The 14,838-nt window shown below is 42.8% G+C and overlaps 2 protein-coding genes across 2 annotated transcripts in view; one reads left to right on the top strand and one right to left on the bottom strand.

Moving 5' to 3' along the window:
• Window positions 1–620: 620 nt before the first annotated feature.
• Window positions 621–1,563, bottom strand: ost4 (oligosaccharyltransferase complex subunit 4 (non-catalytic)). Its single transcript, XM_084313808.1, has 2 exons — window positions 1,545–1,563; window positions 621–776 (listed from the first exon to the last, which is right to left on the bottom strand). The coding sequence occupies exon 2, from the start codon at window positions 773–775 to the stop codon at window positions 662–664; it is 114 nt and encodes a 37-aa protein (XP_084169934.1). The 5' UTR covers window position 776; window positions 1,545–1,563; the 3' UTR covers window positions 621–661.
• Window positions 1,564–7,765: 6,202 nt separating this feature from the next.
• selenoi (selenoprotein I) overlaps window positions 7,766–14,838 on the top strand; it is a 68,092-nt gene continuing 61,019 nt past the window's right edge. The window contains exons 1-3 of the mRNA XM_084313817.1: window positions 7,766–7,953; window positions 11,006–11,074; window positions 12,616–12,724. Coding sequence (XP_084169943.1) covers window positions 7,897–7,953; window positions 11,006–11,074; window positions 12,616–12,724 — 235 coding nt within the window. The 5' untranslated portion in view covers window positions 7,766–7,896. The remainder of the gene's footprint in view (window positions 7,954–11,005; window positions 11,075–12,615; window positions 12,725–14,838) is intronic.

Below are 14,838 nucleotides of genomic sequence, written 5' to 3'. Positions count from 1 at the left end.
AGAACAAAACCTGTCAAAGATAATAAATGTAGAATTGTTTAAGGACTGTCCCGTCTAGAGATTTGCGGGGGCGGCTGACCCAAATGCTTAGAATCTTCGGTATGATGTATGCAGTTCAGTTAGACATGCATCTACCTGCCATCATATAGGACTGGTACAGGGGAACCATGGGGAAAAGGGCAGTAAACTAGTCAGAGTGCTAGTCTGGGTTTTCATTTGAACTAGTCTGACCAGTCCTTTGGAGTCGGGCATGGCTTGTATTGAAACCGTGTGTGCATGATGAATAAGACAGTATGACGTTGGGCACAACACTATGACAGGCTTACACTGGGAACAGTGTGCGAACCAAATCAGGTTTTCATTCTGGTTCAGACCTTTAAGCAATGATAGAATATAACCCTAATTTGGGTGTAAGAGTTCACACAAACTTAAACAGTTATGTTATAGACCGAACATATTTCTAGTGTCAGAATCAGGTATCAGAGTCTGATATTTAGCCTACCTCTTATGTACATATTTCTAGTGTCAGAACCAGGTATCAGAGTCTGATATTTACCTCCATGTGCATATTTCTAGTTTAAGAACCCGGTATCAGTCTGATATTTACCTCCATGTGCATATTTCTGGTGGGGTGGGGTGGGTGGGGTAGACTGGGGAATGTCTATTCCAGCTTCTTGGGGTTGTTGACAGCAACGTAGTGGTACAGTACAACCAGCAGGAACAAGGACACGCCAAGCATGTTGGCAAAGATAGCCAGCTGCACGTCTGTCACCATTCTGCAAGGGATGCAAAGGCACACTTGATGGGAAAACGGCATAATTTCATAAATGACACCTGGCTTGCACAGTTCTGTCCAACTTAGGATAAGTGTCTCCTAGGAGCTCCTCCATTGGCATTGACAGGACTGAGAACTGAAAGGACTATAGGCTAACTTTGTGGGCAGTAATGATGTATTGTCTTATCATGAACTAAAGAAAAATCTGCTTAATTTCATAGTAATGCCATCAGTTCTGACTGAGGTAGCATTGCCATGAGTTGAAAACTCGTTCTCACTCACAATTTGCTTTCGGTCTTTGAATGTCAAATGGATCTATGTGCATCTGTATGGCATAATATAATATTATAGCCTATATAGAGGTTATATACAAATGCTCTCTTGAGCATTTAAGATATTAGGCTTGGTTAGCTAATGAATGTTAATCGACATTCATAAGCATATGCTAACTTAAGCATAGCATTAGTAGCTAACGATTCAGAGGCAGGCAAATCATTTAGTCATTTTCTATGATGGCACATTTATTACATAAATGTAATCTACAAAAGGAGCCAATGCTGTGTGGCGCCCCCTTGATGAAGTAGCATCAACCCACTGACACTGACGTTGGTGACGTTAGCTAGCCGGCAGGCCTCGCTAATTCCAAATGAACTACGTTACGCGAACTACATTACTTAACGCTAGAGAAGGTCGACAGCTACAACAGTGGCCATATGAGCCCATTCAATACATTTATATAGCATTTCTTTTAACTAGCGTCAATCCTTACTTTAGCTGTGTATTCTGGTTGAGTCCAATGTGAAGTAGTGGCTCCTGCAGCTTTCTGAGCAGACGTCACTTCCGCTGCTATAAAGGCCACGTCACGTAAAGACAGTCAGCGACATAGAAATACACTTGATAGAGAAGACAGCGGTCGAGTAGGGTCCAGCTGCAGCGCCGGAGAATCCTCTCAAGGGGCAAGCCTGTTTTGATTGATTGATTGAAAACTTTATTAACAGATTGCAGAATAGGTACAATACAGTACAGCTCAATACACACAATTGTTAAGGGAATGCAGACCAGAGAAAGGCTTTCGTCTTGTTTACTTCAGGGTCCCCCATTTTCAATTCATCAGGACATATATGACATACAGATAGAGATAGACAGTACTGCTACATCTATATATTTATGACATACCAGATTTGCAAATACAGTACTGTTTGTGATACAAAAAGAGTCCAGAAAAGGGAGTATATACATTTGACGTAAAAACTGTACATTGGAGGAGGTTGGGTGGGGTTGGGGGGGGGGGTGTAGGAGGGGTTGGGGGGGGGAAACACTGTACAACTGTACAAGCAAAACTGTACATTGGAATATTGACAACCATACTAGGTAATTTACTGTACATTGGAGGGGGTTGGGGGGGGGAAACACTGTACAAACAAGCAAAACTGTACATTGGAATATTGACAAAACCATACTAGGTAATTTACTGTACATTGGAGGGGGTTGGGTTAGGACATTTACAGGGGCCAGTTTCGAATTGCAGTCTCCCGTAGGTGTTCTTTGAGAGTGGTTTTGAAAGAAGGTAGTGATTCACATTCCTTTACAGCTTTAGGTAGGGCGTTCCACATTGATGTGGCATAATTGCGAAACGTGTTTAGTCCCTTGTTTGAGCCGAATCTGGGTTTTACATGATTTGTGGAGCTCCCTCTGGTGTTGTGATCGTGGTATTCACTGACCTTTGGGAAGTATTTTGACATGTACATGGGTACCTTGGTCGCGTAGTGTATCTTGTAGACCAGGCCCATTGCAAGTTGCTGTACTCTGTCGTCTACTCTAAGCCATCCTAGGTTGTCAAAGTGGGCAGGGGTGAGGTGGGTTCTAGGAGTAAGGTCAAGCAGTAGTCTGACCAGTTTGTTTTGAGATGTTTGTAATTTAGTTTTTAGCGCCTTTGAGGTGCTTTGGTACCATGAGGTGCAAGCATAGTCGTAGTACCCTTGAATGAGTGCTCCTGCCAGAGTCTTCAGGGTATTCTTGTTTAGCAGAGAGGAGATCCGGTACAAGAATCGAGTTCGTTGGTTGACTTTTTTTATTACATTGGATGCCACACCTTTTTTTTTTTTTTTTTTTTTTTCTTCTAATTTTTACTATGTTTTTATTTCATACTTATCTTGTCATGCACAGTCTCTGGAGCGCAACAGTAAGAAGCATTTTGTACAAAAGTATTCTGTACTTCTGTATGACAACTATTAAAGAAACTTGAAACTTGAAACATTTTGTCACAGGAAAGATTAGCCTCTAGGATGGAACCCAATAGGTAATTTCATCTTTCCTTGTGACAATATTGTCACCCACTGTAACTGAGAAGCCGTCGGTCTTGCTGAGTTTGTTATTTGAACCGAAGAGAATGGACTCTGTTTTGCCGATGTGTAATGATAGTTTGTTATCAGCGAGCCATATGCAGATTTTGCCTAGTTCCGAGCTGAGGGTTTTTTCAACCTGTAACTTGTTCTTGTCAGAGACCAGCAGGGCTGAGTCGTCCGCAAACAGGAACAAGTTGCAGTCACAAGCTGACAACATGTAATTTGCATAAATTAGGAACAGTAGCGGTCCTAGTATGCTTCCTTGTGGAACACCACAGCTCACTGTGAGGGGGGGGATAGGGTACCGTTTCCCTCCACCATCTGTTCCCTCCCCTCAAGGTAGGATTGCATCCAGCTCACTGATAGACTATCAAAACCAATTGCTTTTAGCTTGTCAATCAGAATGGAGTGATTGACAGTGTCAAGGGCCTTTTGTAGGTCCAGCATGACCATGCCGCAGTATTTGCCCGCGTCCACCTCTTGTTTGATGTGGTCGTTCAAATAGAGAAGGCATGTGTCAGTGGAGTGGGATGTTCTGAAGCCAGATTGGAATTCGTAGATTAGATTTTTTTCCGCTAGGTACTTTTCGACCTGTTCGTAGAAAATTTTGTCCATGACTTTCGAGATGGAGGTAAGAATAGAAACAGGGCGGTAGTTGCCTGGGTCTAATTTGCTGCCCTTTTTGTGCAGAGGGGCCGCCATCACCCCAGTCATCACACACATAATAAACCTCTCCATAAAACAGGGACACGTCCCCAAGGACTTCAAAATTGCGAGAGTAACACCCCTGCACAAAAAGGGCAGCAAATTAGACCCAGGCAACTACCGCCCTGTTTCTATCCTTACCTCCATCTCGAAAGTCATGGAAAAAATAGTATACGAACAGGTCGAAAAGTACCTTGCGGAAAAAAATCAAATCTACGAATACCAATCTGGCTTCAGAACATCCCACTCCACTGACACATGCCTTCTCTATTTGAACGACCACATCAAACAAGAGGTGGACGCGGGCAAATACTGCAGCATGGTCATGCTGGACCTACAAAAGGCCTTCGACACTGTCAATCACACCATTCTGATTGACAAGCTAAAAGCAATTGGTTTTGATAGTCTATCAGTGAGCTGGATACAATCCTACCTGGAGGGGAGAGAACAGATGGTGGAGGTAAACGGTACCCCCCCTCCCAGTGAGCTGTGGTGTTCCACAAGGAAGCATACTAGGACCGCTGTTCCTAATTATGCAAATGACATGTCGTCAGCTTGTGACTGCAACTTGTTCCTGTTTGCGGATGACTCAGCCCTGCTGGTCTCTGACAGGAACAAGTTACAGGTTGAAAAAACCCTCAGCTCGGAACTAGGCAAAATCTGCATATGGCTCGCCGATAACAAACTATCATTACACATGGGCAAAACAGAGTCCATTCTCTTCGGTTCAAATAACAAACTCAGCAAGACTGACGGCTTCTCAGTTACAGTGGGTGACAATATTGTCACAAGGAAAGATGAAATTACCTACCTGGGTTCCATCCTAGAGGCTAATCTTTCCTGTGACAAAATGGCATCCAATGTAATAAAAAAAGTCAACCAACAAACTCAATTATTGTACCGGATCTCCTCTCTGCTAAACAAGAATACCCTGAAGACTCTGGCAGGAGCACTCATTCAAGGGTACTACGACTATGCTTGCACCTCATGGTACCAAAGCACCTCAAAGGCACTAAAAACAAAATTACAAACATCTCAAAACAAACTGGTCAGACTACTGCTTGACCTGACTCCTAAAACCCACCTCACCCCTGCCCACTTTGACAACCTAGGATGGCTTAGAGTAGACGACAGAGTACAGCAACTTGCAATGGGCCTGGTCTACAAGATACACTACACGACCAAGGTACCCATGTACATGTCAAAATACTTCCCAAAGGTCAGTGAATACCACGATCACAACACCAGAGGGAGCTCCACAAATCATGTTAAACCCAGATTCGGCTCAAACAAGGGACTAAACACGTTTCGCAATTATGCCACATCAATGTGGAATGCCCTACCCAAAGCTGTAAAGGAATGTGAATCACTACCCACTTTCAAAAACACTCTCAAAGAACACCTACGGGAGACTGCAATTCGAAACTGGCCCCTGCAAATGTCCTAACCCAACCCCCTCCAATGTACAGTAAATGACCAAGTATGGCTTTGTCAATATTCCAATGTACAGTGTACAGTACATAATATACTAATGAAAACAGCAGTGAACAACAGGAAACAACTATACAAAATATATCCTATGGGGAACAATAGGCTATAGGCTAAGCAAATGGCTGTAACATGCGCTATTTGCGTCTCGAACATAAAAATGTGCCTCTGAAAGTTTCAGCACCATGGAGAGCACCATAGTGCCTTAGTGCTTGAGGAATTTATATTTATTACTGGACTGTGCAGCTTCTAGTAGAGCCTTCTGACCAAGAGCATATTTATAAAAAGCTGCACATGTGAGAGAGAAATTAGTTTTGACTTGTATTTTTCTCTTCACGAGCTCCACACTGCATCTATTTCTCTGGTCCGTCCACACGCCGGTCATGAGGGAGAACAACCTCTCTATGAACGCATTTGTGACCGGGATACGCGGGCCGTGAAGCTGACGTTTCTCTTTAGAGACATGACAGAAAGAGCCTTCAGATCATTCTCATTGGAGAAATCGAACCACTTACTCGAGGTAGACCATGGCAGACCTGTAGAACGATGTGAAGTCTGCTCTTGTCTTTGTCGCTCTCGCATCTGGGAAGTGGCGGAGAAGGACACTGGCCTCTGTTCCAAAGAAGGAATCCGTGAGCCTTTGCTGGAGTTTCCCACGCAGGGTAGAGGATGGGGTAGACCTCGCATACAGTCACGTCATCCCCCAATAACCAATAACCAATAGCCAATAACAGCTTGCATATATAGTACCTGGCGTGAGCTGTTTATTGCTGCGCAACTTGAGCGACCGGAAATAAACAGCTCGCGCCAGGTACTACATGCGCTTGTGCTGGTTAGACTATAGGCTATATAACGTTACGTATGTAGTACTTGCGGTGCGTGCATTAGTGCATGTTTTGGGGATTAATGAGAGGACAAAAACAATAATTATTAATAATAATAATAATAATAATTGTTTATTGAATTGCGGGACACTTATTGAAATGCGGGACATTGATCTTCTCTTGCGGCATGCGGGACAGAGGGCTGAAATGCGGGACTGTCCCGCACAAATCGGGACATTTGGCCACCCTAAGCAGTACTGTCTATCTGTATGTCGTGTGCAGTGATGCCACAGATTACTTGTAAAAATAATCTGATTACTCCTTTTAAAAGTAATCTAGTTACTTTACAGATTACTTGATTATCAAAGTAACTAGGTTACGAAGACCGAAGTCACGAGTAACATGAATCTCTCTCTCTCACTCTCACCATCTCACTCTCTCAAGTAGCCAAATTACACTATAAAACGAACTGGATAGTTGATTTAACTTCATGCTGAAGCCATTCTAAAATCAGCTATAAACGTGAACATGTGTGTGTGGCTGTGTGCGTGCGCGAGCGCACATCCCATCTCCGGTCTAGCTGACTGTACCCCTGGCTCTCTTATCATCAGCATTATGAGATAGTAACTAAATAGTAACACACAGCCACTTGGAAAAGTAACTGTAATCAGATTACTGGCTTGTAAAAAGTAACAAGTTAGATTACTATTTACTGAACAAAGTAATCAGATTAGAGTAACTAGCATCACTGGTTGTGTGTGTCTATATGTTATGATGAATTGAAAATGGGGGACCCTGATGTAAACAAGACGAAAGTCTTTCTCTGGTCTGCATCCCCTTAACAATTGTATGTATTGAGCTGTACTACTGTTGTACCCATTCTGCAATCTGTTAATAAAGTTTTCAATCAATCAATCAATCAAGCATTGCTTGGTGTCTGTGAAATATCTGTCTGTCTGTCTGTATTTAAAAGCCTCTAGGCTGTTGTTTTATACATTGTAGATAATAAATAGCGCGATCTCTCTCTCTCTCTCTCTCTCTCTCTCTCTCTCTCTCTCTCTCTCTCTCTCTCTCTCTCTCTCTCTCTCTCACACACACACACACTACGCAGTATGCACGTCCCGAGACTCGCGCAGCATTATGACTTGTCATAAGTGAATTGTATATATAGAAACAACTCACCAAAATTGACTTGCACAACTGATTAAAAAAAATCTAAAATGTTCAATCAATCAATCAATCAATCCAATAACACACGCTCACTTAAAACAGCGCACATCCGAGCGAAAGTAGGTTCGTGGCTGCCACAGGCTTGCCCAGTGATAGGATTATCCGGCGCTGCAGCTGGACCCTATTGCTATCTCTCTCTCTGAACCACTGGCCTAATATATCTCATAACAAGATAAACACAACTCTGTAGGTACATACATCACTTAAACAACTACCCTCAGTCGCGTTGCATACGTAAAAGTTATTATTGTCCAATTCATTGCTTCAACGATACCGTATTTTAGACGTTACCCGTGCTTGTCCTCCTCCTCGCCGCGGGGGGCGGTAGCGTGCGCTCCGCCGGGTGCCTCGCTGTGTAGGAGTGGTCGGGTGTCTCGACACAGCAGGACCCGGCGTGAGGCGTGAGCAGCGATAAAAGCTAAACGCTTGATGGTGGTTCGCCACTGCGGGATAACCGTAGGAATTTGCGATTAGAAAGCGAATATAAACGCAAGTGTCTCGCCGTGGGGCCTGGAGATACACCGCCGCCATGGCTCTATACGAATATGTTACGCAGGAGCAGCTGGCGGGCTTCGACAAATACAAGGTATGGTTTGACAACAACGCAGTGACATGTAACGTTAGTTAGCCCGCTGGCTAGCTGTGTGTTGACAGCACAGCGGTCCGCTGCCTCCATCAGGGAGAGAGCTAGCCGTTAGCCCCGTTAGCTAACAGTCGCCTTTCTCTCTGCTCCGGATAGATTCTGCCCAATTCCCAGTGTTGTATTTGCTGTCATAGATTCCCCTGATCGTGTTCATTTGAATCTAACTTGTTAATTATTAACAGTTAACCCGGGTGATGATAACGATTGCACCTCCGGTGAGCTAAACAGCGATGTAAGTTAACCAAGCTCAGGTAGATGACGTTAAAGAGGAATTCCACCAAATTAAAGAGCAATTGATTTTTCACTCTCATGGCTTTAGATGAGACTAAATACTCCTGTCTGAAAGGTAGAACCTGAAGAGTTAAGAACTGGTGTGTAACGCAATTATGTACAACCTGGACCTTGCCCCCACTGACAGGGGAGTGACCTTGTTGTGGACTCATGACATGTGAAACTCGTATGTCAAATGGTTGACTCATAAACATGTACAATCCAATCGAACCTCTTGTAGTGGTGGCACTATACTACTACTTCCAAACGAGAAAATACACACACATGTCACACTGACTTTTAAAAATCCACCCTCCTTGCCTTGGGGTGGTAAAGCATTTATATGTCAACACAGAGCAGGGGTTTAGACACACGCTTCTCTCTTGCCTTTGGCTATGGAAGACAGCAGTGCCTGTTCACTACAGACTGAGTTGCCTTGGGGCATGTGTGAATGATGCATTAAAAAAAAATTATTTTTGAAGTTAAGTTGTATTCCCCTTTGACAAGGGTAATCTAGTGTCCCGGAGTGATACATGGAAAAAATAAATCATTCAAGGTGCTTGGGACAGTCACAGCAGGGTTTCCCTAGTTTCTTTTTTTCTTTTAGAGTCTTCGACTGTAACCTGCAGGCGGGTCATTTAAGACCTTTTTTTATTGTGATCTATGAACACATTCACAAGTCTCATTGAAAGGAAAGTATCGTTTAACTCAGATTTCACAATCACTCCCTCGCAGCCCCAAGCTCACGTCTACTATTGCATAAAACAACCTCCTTGAGTGGTGTATTCAATATTCAGTCTGCCCAGCAACGAATCTGGAGGAGGAACTCCCTACTAGCACCAGCTGTGTGGCTTGAGTATCCATGGCTGGAGGAGGAGGAGGAGGAGGAGGAACGGCACCGTGAAAGGAGGGGATTGTAGCCTAATGTGAGATGTCTGTTGTGTCATGGATAGTTCATGCTTGTGTACACTGGAGCCTGCATGCATATTACATCTACAGTAAATGCATTATATACACATGCACGCACACACACACAGTAGGGGAGCGCTGCAGAGGTCAAGCCTTGAAACACTGTACCCTAGGCTCTCAGATTCTCTCGCTTACTCTTTTCATCCTTCTATCACCCCCCTTTTCCCTCACTCCTCGTTCTATCCTGTCTGTATGTATCCTGTCTAGCTGCGTGTGAAAGTAGTGAGTGTGTGTGTGTTTTAGTGTCTCATGCAATGTAAGAAAGTAACCACCTAAAGCAGGGGTGGCCAACCAGTCAGAGACTAAGAGCCACAAAAATTACTGTGGTACCACAAAGAGCCACACCATATACCAGCGTTTCTCAACTTTTTTTTCAGTCACGGCACCCTTCATGTGTTTATAGGTCTCACCCTCTGGCCTCTGAAGTTGCTAATGTCTTTTTTATTTGGGCCTCACAGGGTTAACCTCTTAAGCCCGAGATATACAGTAAAAGTGTATATTTTCAGCATTACGTTTGTTTACCAATTATTTTAACTGTTATTAGTGAAATATAAGATTATAGAAATCTCAGGTCATTGAGTCGGAAACCGGCGCATATTGACAGGAGGAAGTGGCACATCCAAAAGTGAGTAGTGTTTTGAAGGAAGAGACTCAGGGCTTTCAAATTTTCGAAAAACTACCCTACCCAGCTCACACCAGCCCCTGTCAATCATCTGACTTCTGGATTAACTTTTTTATTTCTCTTATTTTTTGGGATTATCTCCCACAAACCTGAACGTTATTGCCATAAAACAGAACGCAGTTAGTTTCTCTACCTTTCTGTGAACGTCTTGCAAAAAACGGTGTTGCAATATGATGAAAAATGGTGGAGAAATTTACATTATAAAAAAGATGGCAGAATTCAGTACTGTATCTACAAAACCTTCTGTTTAATCATCTTCCCTTTATTCATTTGCTTAGATTTTTCAGGTCTGGTCAATTTTAGCATGGTGTTATTCACAGTCAAAGATAAACATTTTTTTTAAATAGAATTGATATTCTCCTTTGGTTCATTACAATTTACTCAAGCCTAGTAACAGACACACTATTTCTGACACTGATCCATATATGTCCCTAGATTCAGATACCAAGAACATGCAAATGGACCATTTAAAAAAAAATTGTAAATGTTTATTCTATGTCCGTATGGAATGAGTGACATAAAAAAAAAAAAGTAAAAAAAAAAAAAGTACTAATTATTATAATTTTTTGGACGGAAGAGCCGCACATTGACGGGCAAAGAGCCGCATGCGGCTCGCGAGCCGCGGGTTGGCCACCCCTGACCTAAAGGATACAGACTGATTCTGGTCATTTTCAACCTAGAAAAAGATTGAATAAAAACACTAAATTATGATTTATTTATTTATGAGATAAAAACTGATTTGGTTGCCTTTTTTTGGACATTCTATGTCTGTCACCCTGTTGAAGTGAGTCGCAGCAGCTGGGAGAGTTGTAGCTCATTTGAACGCCCACATGTTTTTTTTTCAGGCGCAATCGATATTTCTTTCAGAATTGATCGCTGTGATGCCAGATGACAGAAAAATAGGGTCTAATGTTTAAAACAATATCAGTCATTCCTTTTAAGCTGTAGGATAATACTCTGTGCCCTCACCGTGTGCGCTCATCACGTGCCCCTTGCATATGTGGTAATTCCATCAACTGTAACTAATTGATCAATGAAACTGTGTATAATGTGTTTGTCTCTCTCTATTTCCAGTATAGCGCAGTGGATTCCAACCCCCTGTCTGTCTACGTTATGCATCCCTTCTGGAACTCTGTAGTAAAGGTGAGGAAGGCCCATCCGGTGGTAAAGAAAACATTGTGTGTGTGTGTGTCGTGATGGAGTGGTATGCTAATGAGAGCTGCATCATTAATGAGGTTTCCACCATCTGCAGCTAGACAAGACTCTCTCTCTCTCCTCACTGTGTCTCTCACCTCTCTTGCTCTCTCTCACTGTGTCTCTCTCTCGCACTGTCTCTCTATCTCGCCCCCCTCGATATTTCGCCACATGAACATTCAGGTCTATTGGCATCATATCTAACTGATGTTGGAGCTCTGGAGTCTGTTTCTGAGTCACTCTGATTGCAGGTGCATGTGTGTATGTGGCCATTACTCCACTCTGGAGATAAGCAACAGCGTCAGATTGTTACAGCCTGTCTGAATCCTCCAGTTGTTCCTACTGTATCTTGGACGATGTGCGTCAGATATACAAAGTGTCTTGTGTCCAGGGTCAAAGATAAGTAGGGCTGATCAGACCACATGAACAGGAGGGTTTATACTGTAAATAAATCTGTTGATTCCTACACGGATAATTGAACAAAATAAATATTGCCGAAAGAGTTGTAAATTAACTGAATTTCATTGCCGATAAGGCACAAAGAGGAGGACAGTTCCCCCTGTGTAGTCCATACAATTTGATATACACCTCAAAGATAAAAAGGGAGTATCTATTCATATTTATGAGCATTCTTAAGCAATGGAAATGTTTCTTCCCTACTCCAGAAAATAGGACAAACAAACCTTGGCTTAGGCTTAGATACGACTTGGCAGTAATGGAGAGATTTTCTAGTTCAGCTATGAGCCATTAAGCTAATGTCATGCTAGCATAGCTCACTGTTGTGTTGCCTATGGTTTGCAATCAGAATATGATCTGACCGTAAGGTTGTTACCAAGATAGCTAGCTAGAATTTATTATTCCCATAACATTATCAACATTATTTCCCCATGTCTACTAGGGGGATGTGTGATGATGAAGAGGGGGGTGTGGTTAGGAAGAGGGGGGATGTGATGAAGAGGGGCATGTGATGAAGAAGAGGGGGATGCGATGATGAAGAGGGGGATGCGATGATGAAGAGGGATGTGATGAAGAAGAGGGATGTGATGAAGAAGAGGGGGATGCGATGATGAAGAGGGATGTGATGAAGAAGAGGGGGATGCGATGATGAAGATGGGCATGATTGATGATGATGAGGGGGATGTGTGATGATGAAGAGGGAATGTGATGATGAAGAGGGAATGTGAAGAAGAAGAGATGATGTGGTGATGAAGAGGGGGATGTGTGATGATGGTGATGTGTGATGAAGAAGAGGGGGATGCGATGAGGGGGATGTGATTATGAAGAGGGGATGTGGTCATGAAGAGGGGGATGATTGATGATGAAGAGGGGGATGTGTGATGATGAAGAGGGCGATGTGTGATGAAGAGGGTGATGATGAAGAGGGCGATGTGATGATGAAGATTGCGATGTGTGATGATGAAGAGAGGGGTGTGGTATCCTCAGTGGGCAACAAATGCACCAGTCTCTCACATTCTCTCTCCCTCTCCCAGGTCCTGCCTACATGGTTGGCTCCAAATCTCATAACCTTCACCGGCTTCATGTTCCTGGTCTGGAATTTCCTCATGTTGGCCTTCTACGACTTCCACTTCTATGCTTCTGGTGGGTTCACTACCGATGACCTGTTTTGCAATGTCCACTGCTCACTGAAACATGACTCACGTGTTATGGCCAACTCATCACGATGGCACTCAAAACGCACAAACCACACCCTCTGTAATTCATTCACAAAGTTGGTTGCTTCCGGTTTAGCTTTAGAATGGAGTAGGTCGCATGTGACACAGCTGCTCACCCGTTATTTTTTTTTCGTTTTAAAAACATATTTATATACCATTAATGCGTTTAAAACTTGACGCATATATCAACTGAGACTATCAACTAACTATATTGACCAAAAGAATCGAGATGTCACCAAAGAAAGACACAACGAGACCAAAAACAGTCGTAGAGGTCCCGCAGCAGGAACCAGGATTCGTACAGCGGACAGCAGGAAATATAGACTTGACAGAGGCCGCTTCAAGTTCAACCCCATCAAACACCTCCGCAGATACCGAACATATCATCCGGAAAATGGAGGAAATGGGGAAGACAATGGAGAAGAGAATGGATGAAATGATCCTCCAATCACAACTGTCGGAGAAGATAATAACTCAAAAAGTAGATGCTATTAAAGAATCTATTGAAGGCAAAATTGATGCGCTGAGAGCGGACGCCGACGCACAGATTAAACGCACCGAGGCTCTGGAGAAAGTAATGGAAGCCCACGAAATCAATTTCACTCGCATCTACAATGAAGTAGAGGTTAACCTAACTGCTGAGATGAAGGGGAACTACAAAGAAATCAAGTCGGAGCTCAGCGAAATAATCAATCAAAGAATCAATGAAGAACAGAAAGCCAAAATATTCAAGATGGAATATCAAAAACGCAAGCTGAATATTCGTATTGTCGGTCTGGACGAATCAGTGAGATGTGCAAACCCTGAAGAGTTTGCCACAGAATTACAGAAAATCTTGGGAACAGGGATCCTTCCTAAAATACCGGAGGTGGATCAGTGCTTCAGATTGGGGACCCGCTCCATTGGCAATAACGCTAAGCCCAGAGTGATATTGGTTATACTGCGCCAAGTCAGAATAAAAGAAATGATTATTCGTGAAACTCGCAGGATGAAAGGCAATCTGAAATACATGGAGGTACCAATACACTGCTTTGAAGATTATTGTCGTGATGTAGTGGAACTGCGTGCCAAGTTCAAGACGGTGATGTCTCAACTATACCTGGCGAAATACAGACCCCTACTAATATACCCTGCAATACTTCGCATTGTCGACAAACAAGGAGCAAGGGTTCTCCTCAACTCGCCTGAAGATGCAGCCAAATTCCTGTCTGAACAACACGCAGAATAGTGTATAAATGGCCTTTTAATCTCAGTTAGGCAAGTTCACCATATAGTACAATCTTTAATAACCGAGGATTTGGGACAGAGAGACATACGTGCTCAGAGTTTTTGAATGCTTTCCCCGACGTGTTTATATTATTGCGGACATATTGGATTCAAGATTGGAACACTCCAGAACATACTGGAACATTCAAACAATGTAAAAATGACATATTGGAATAATCTAGAACATCAAAGCATTCTTTGATATATGGAACATTCTGGAATATCAGCAATACGTGGTCATTCACTCTACCAGAAGCCCCTCGGGGGAATAATCAACAGCTATCTAGATGCAGAACCACAGAGCCATCTTAGCCGGCCGGCAGAAATATCACTCTACACAACGATCATCGCCCACCCCGGTCAGGGAAATGCTGCATATACGTATTTAAAAACTGTTTTTTTTTTATTAATGGGAAATAATTCCACTACTTCTCCAATTTATACTTTAGATGTTTAAGCATAGCAATGCTCTTTTAAGATCTAAGTTAATGTTCTCTTCCTTTTACTTGTTTTTTTCTTTTTCATCCGCTCTCTCTGATTTATTGAGGCTCTCTCTTCAGTTCAATACCTTCATGTTATTCATGGGTTACTATAAATTACACAAGTTCATATAAAATGTAAGTGATTAGGGCATGACAATTGAAGCTTATTTTTGGTCTCTATTTTTAGTTGATCTCATTTAAATTTTTATTTATTTATTTTTTACGGGAAAGTGGCCAAGCCACAGTCGACATTCTACTTATGGTAGAATTTAGAGTGTTAGATCCTATGGTA

The sequence above is a fragment of the Notolepis coatsorum genome, assembly GCF_963971535.1.
Source record: "Notolepis coatsorum genome assembly, chromosome: 5".
NCBI classification, from domain to species: Eukaryota; Metazoa; Chordata; class Actinopteri; order Aulopiformes; family Paralepididae; genus Notolepis; species Notolepis coatsorum.
This window is presented reverse-complemented; position numbering and strand designations above follow the sequence as displayed.

What these genes read in the sequence shown, in the direction of transcription:
- ost4 (XM_084313808.1), bottom strand. Translation starts at nt 775, where the DNA reads ATGGTGACAGACGTGCAGCTGGCTATCTTTGCCAACATGCTTGGCGTG.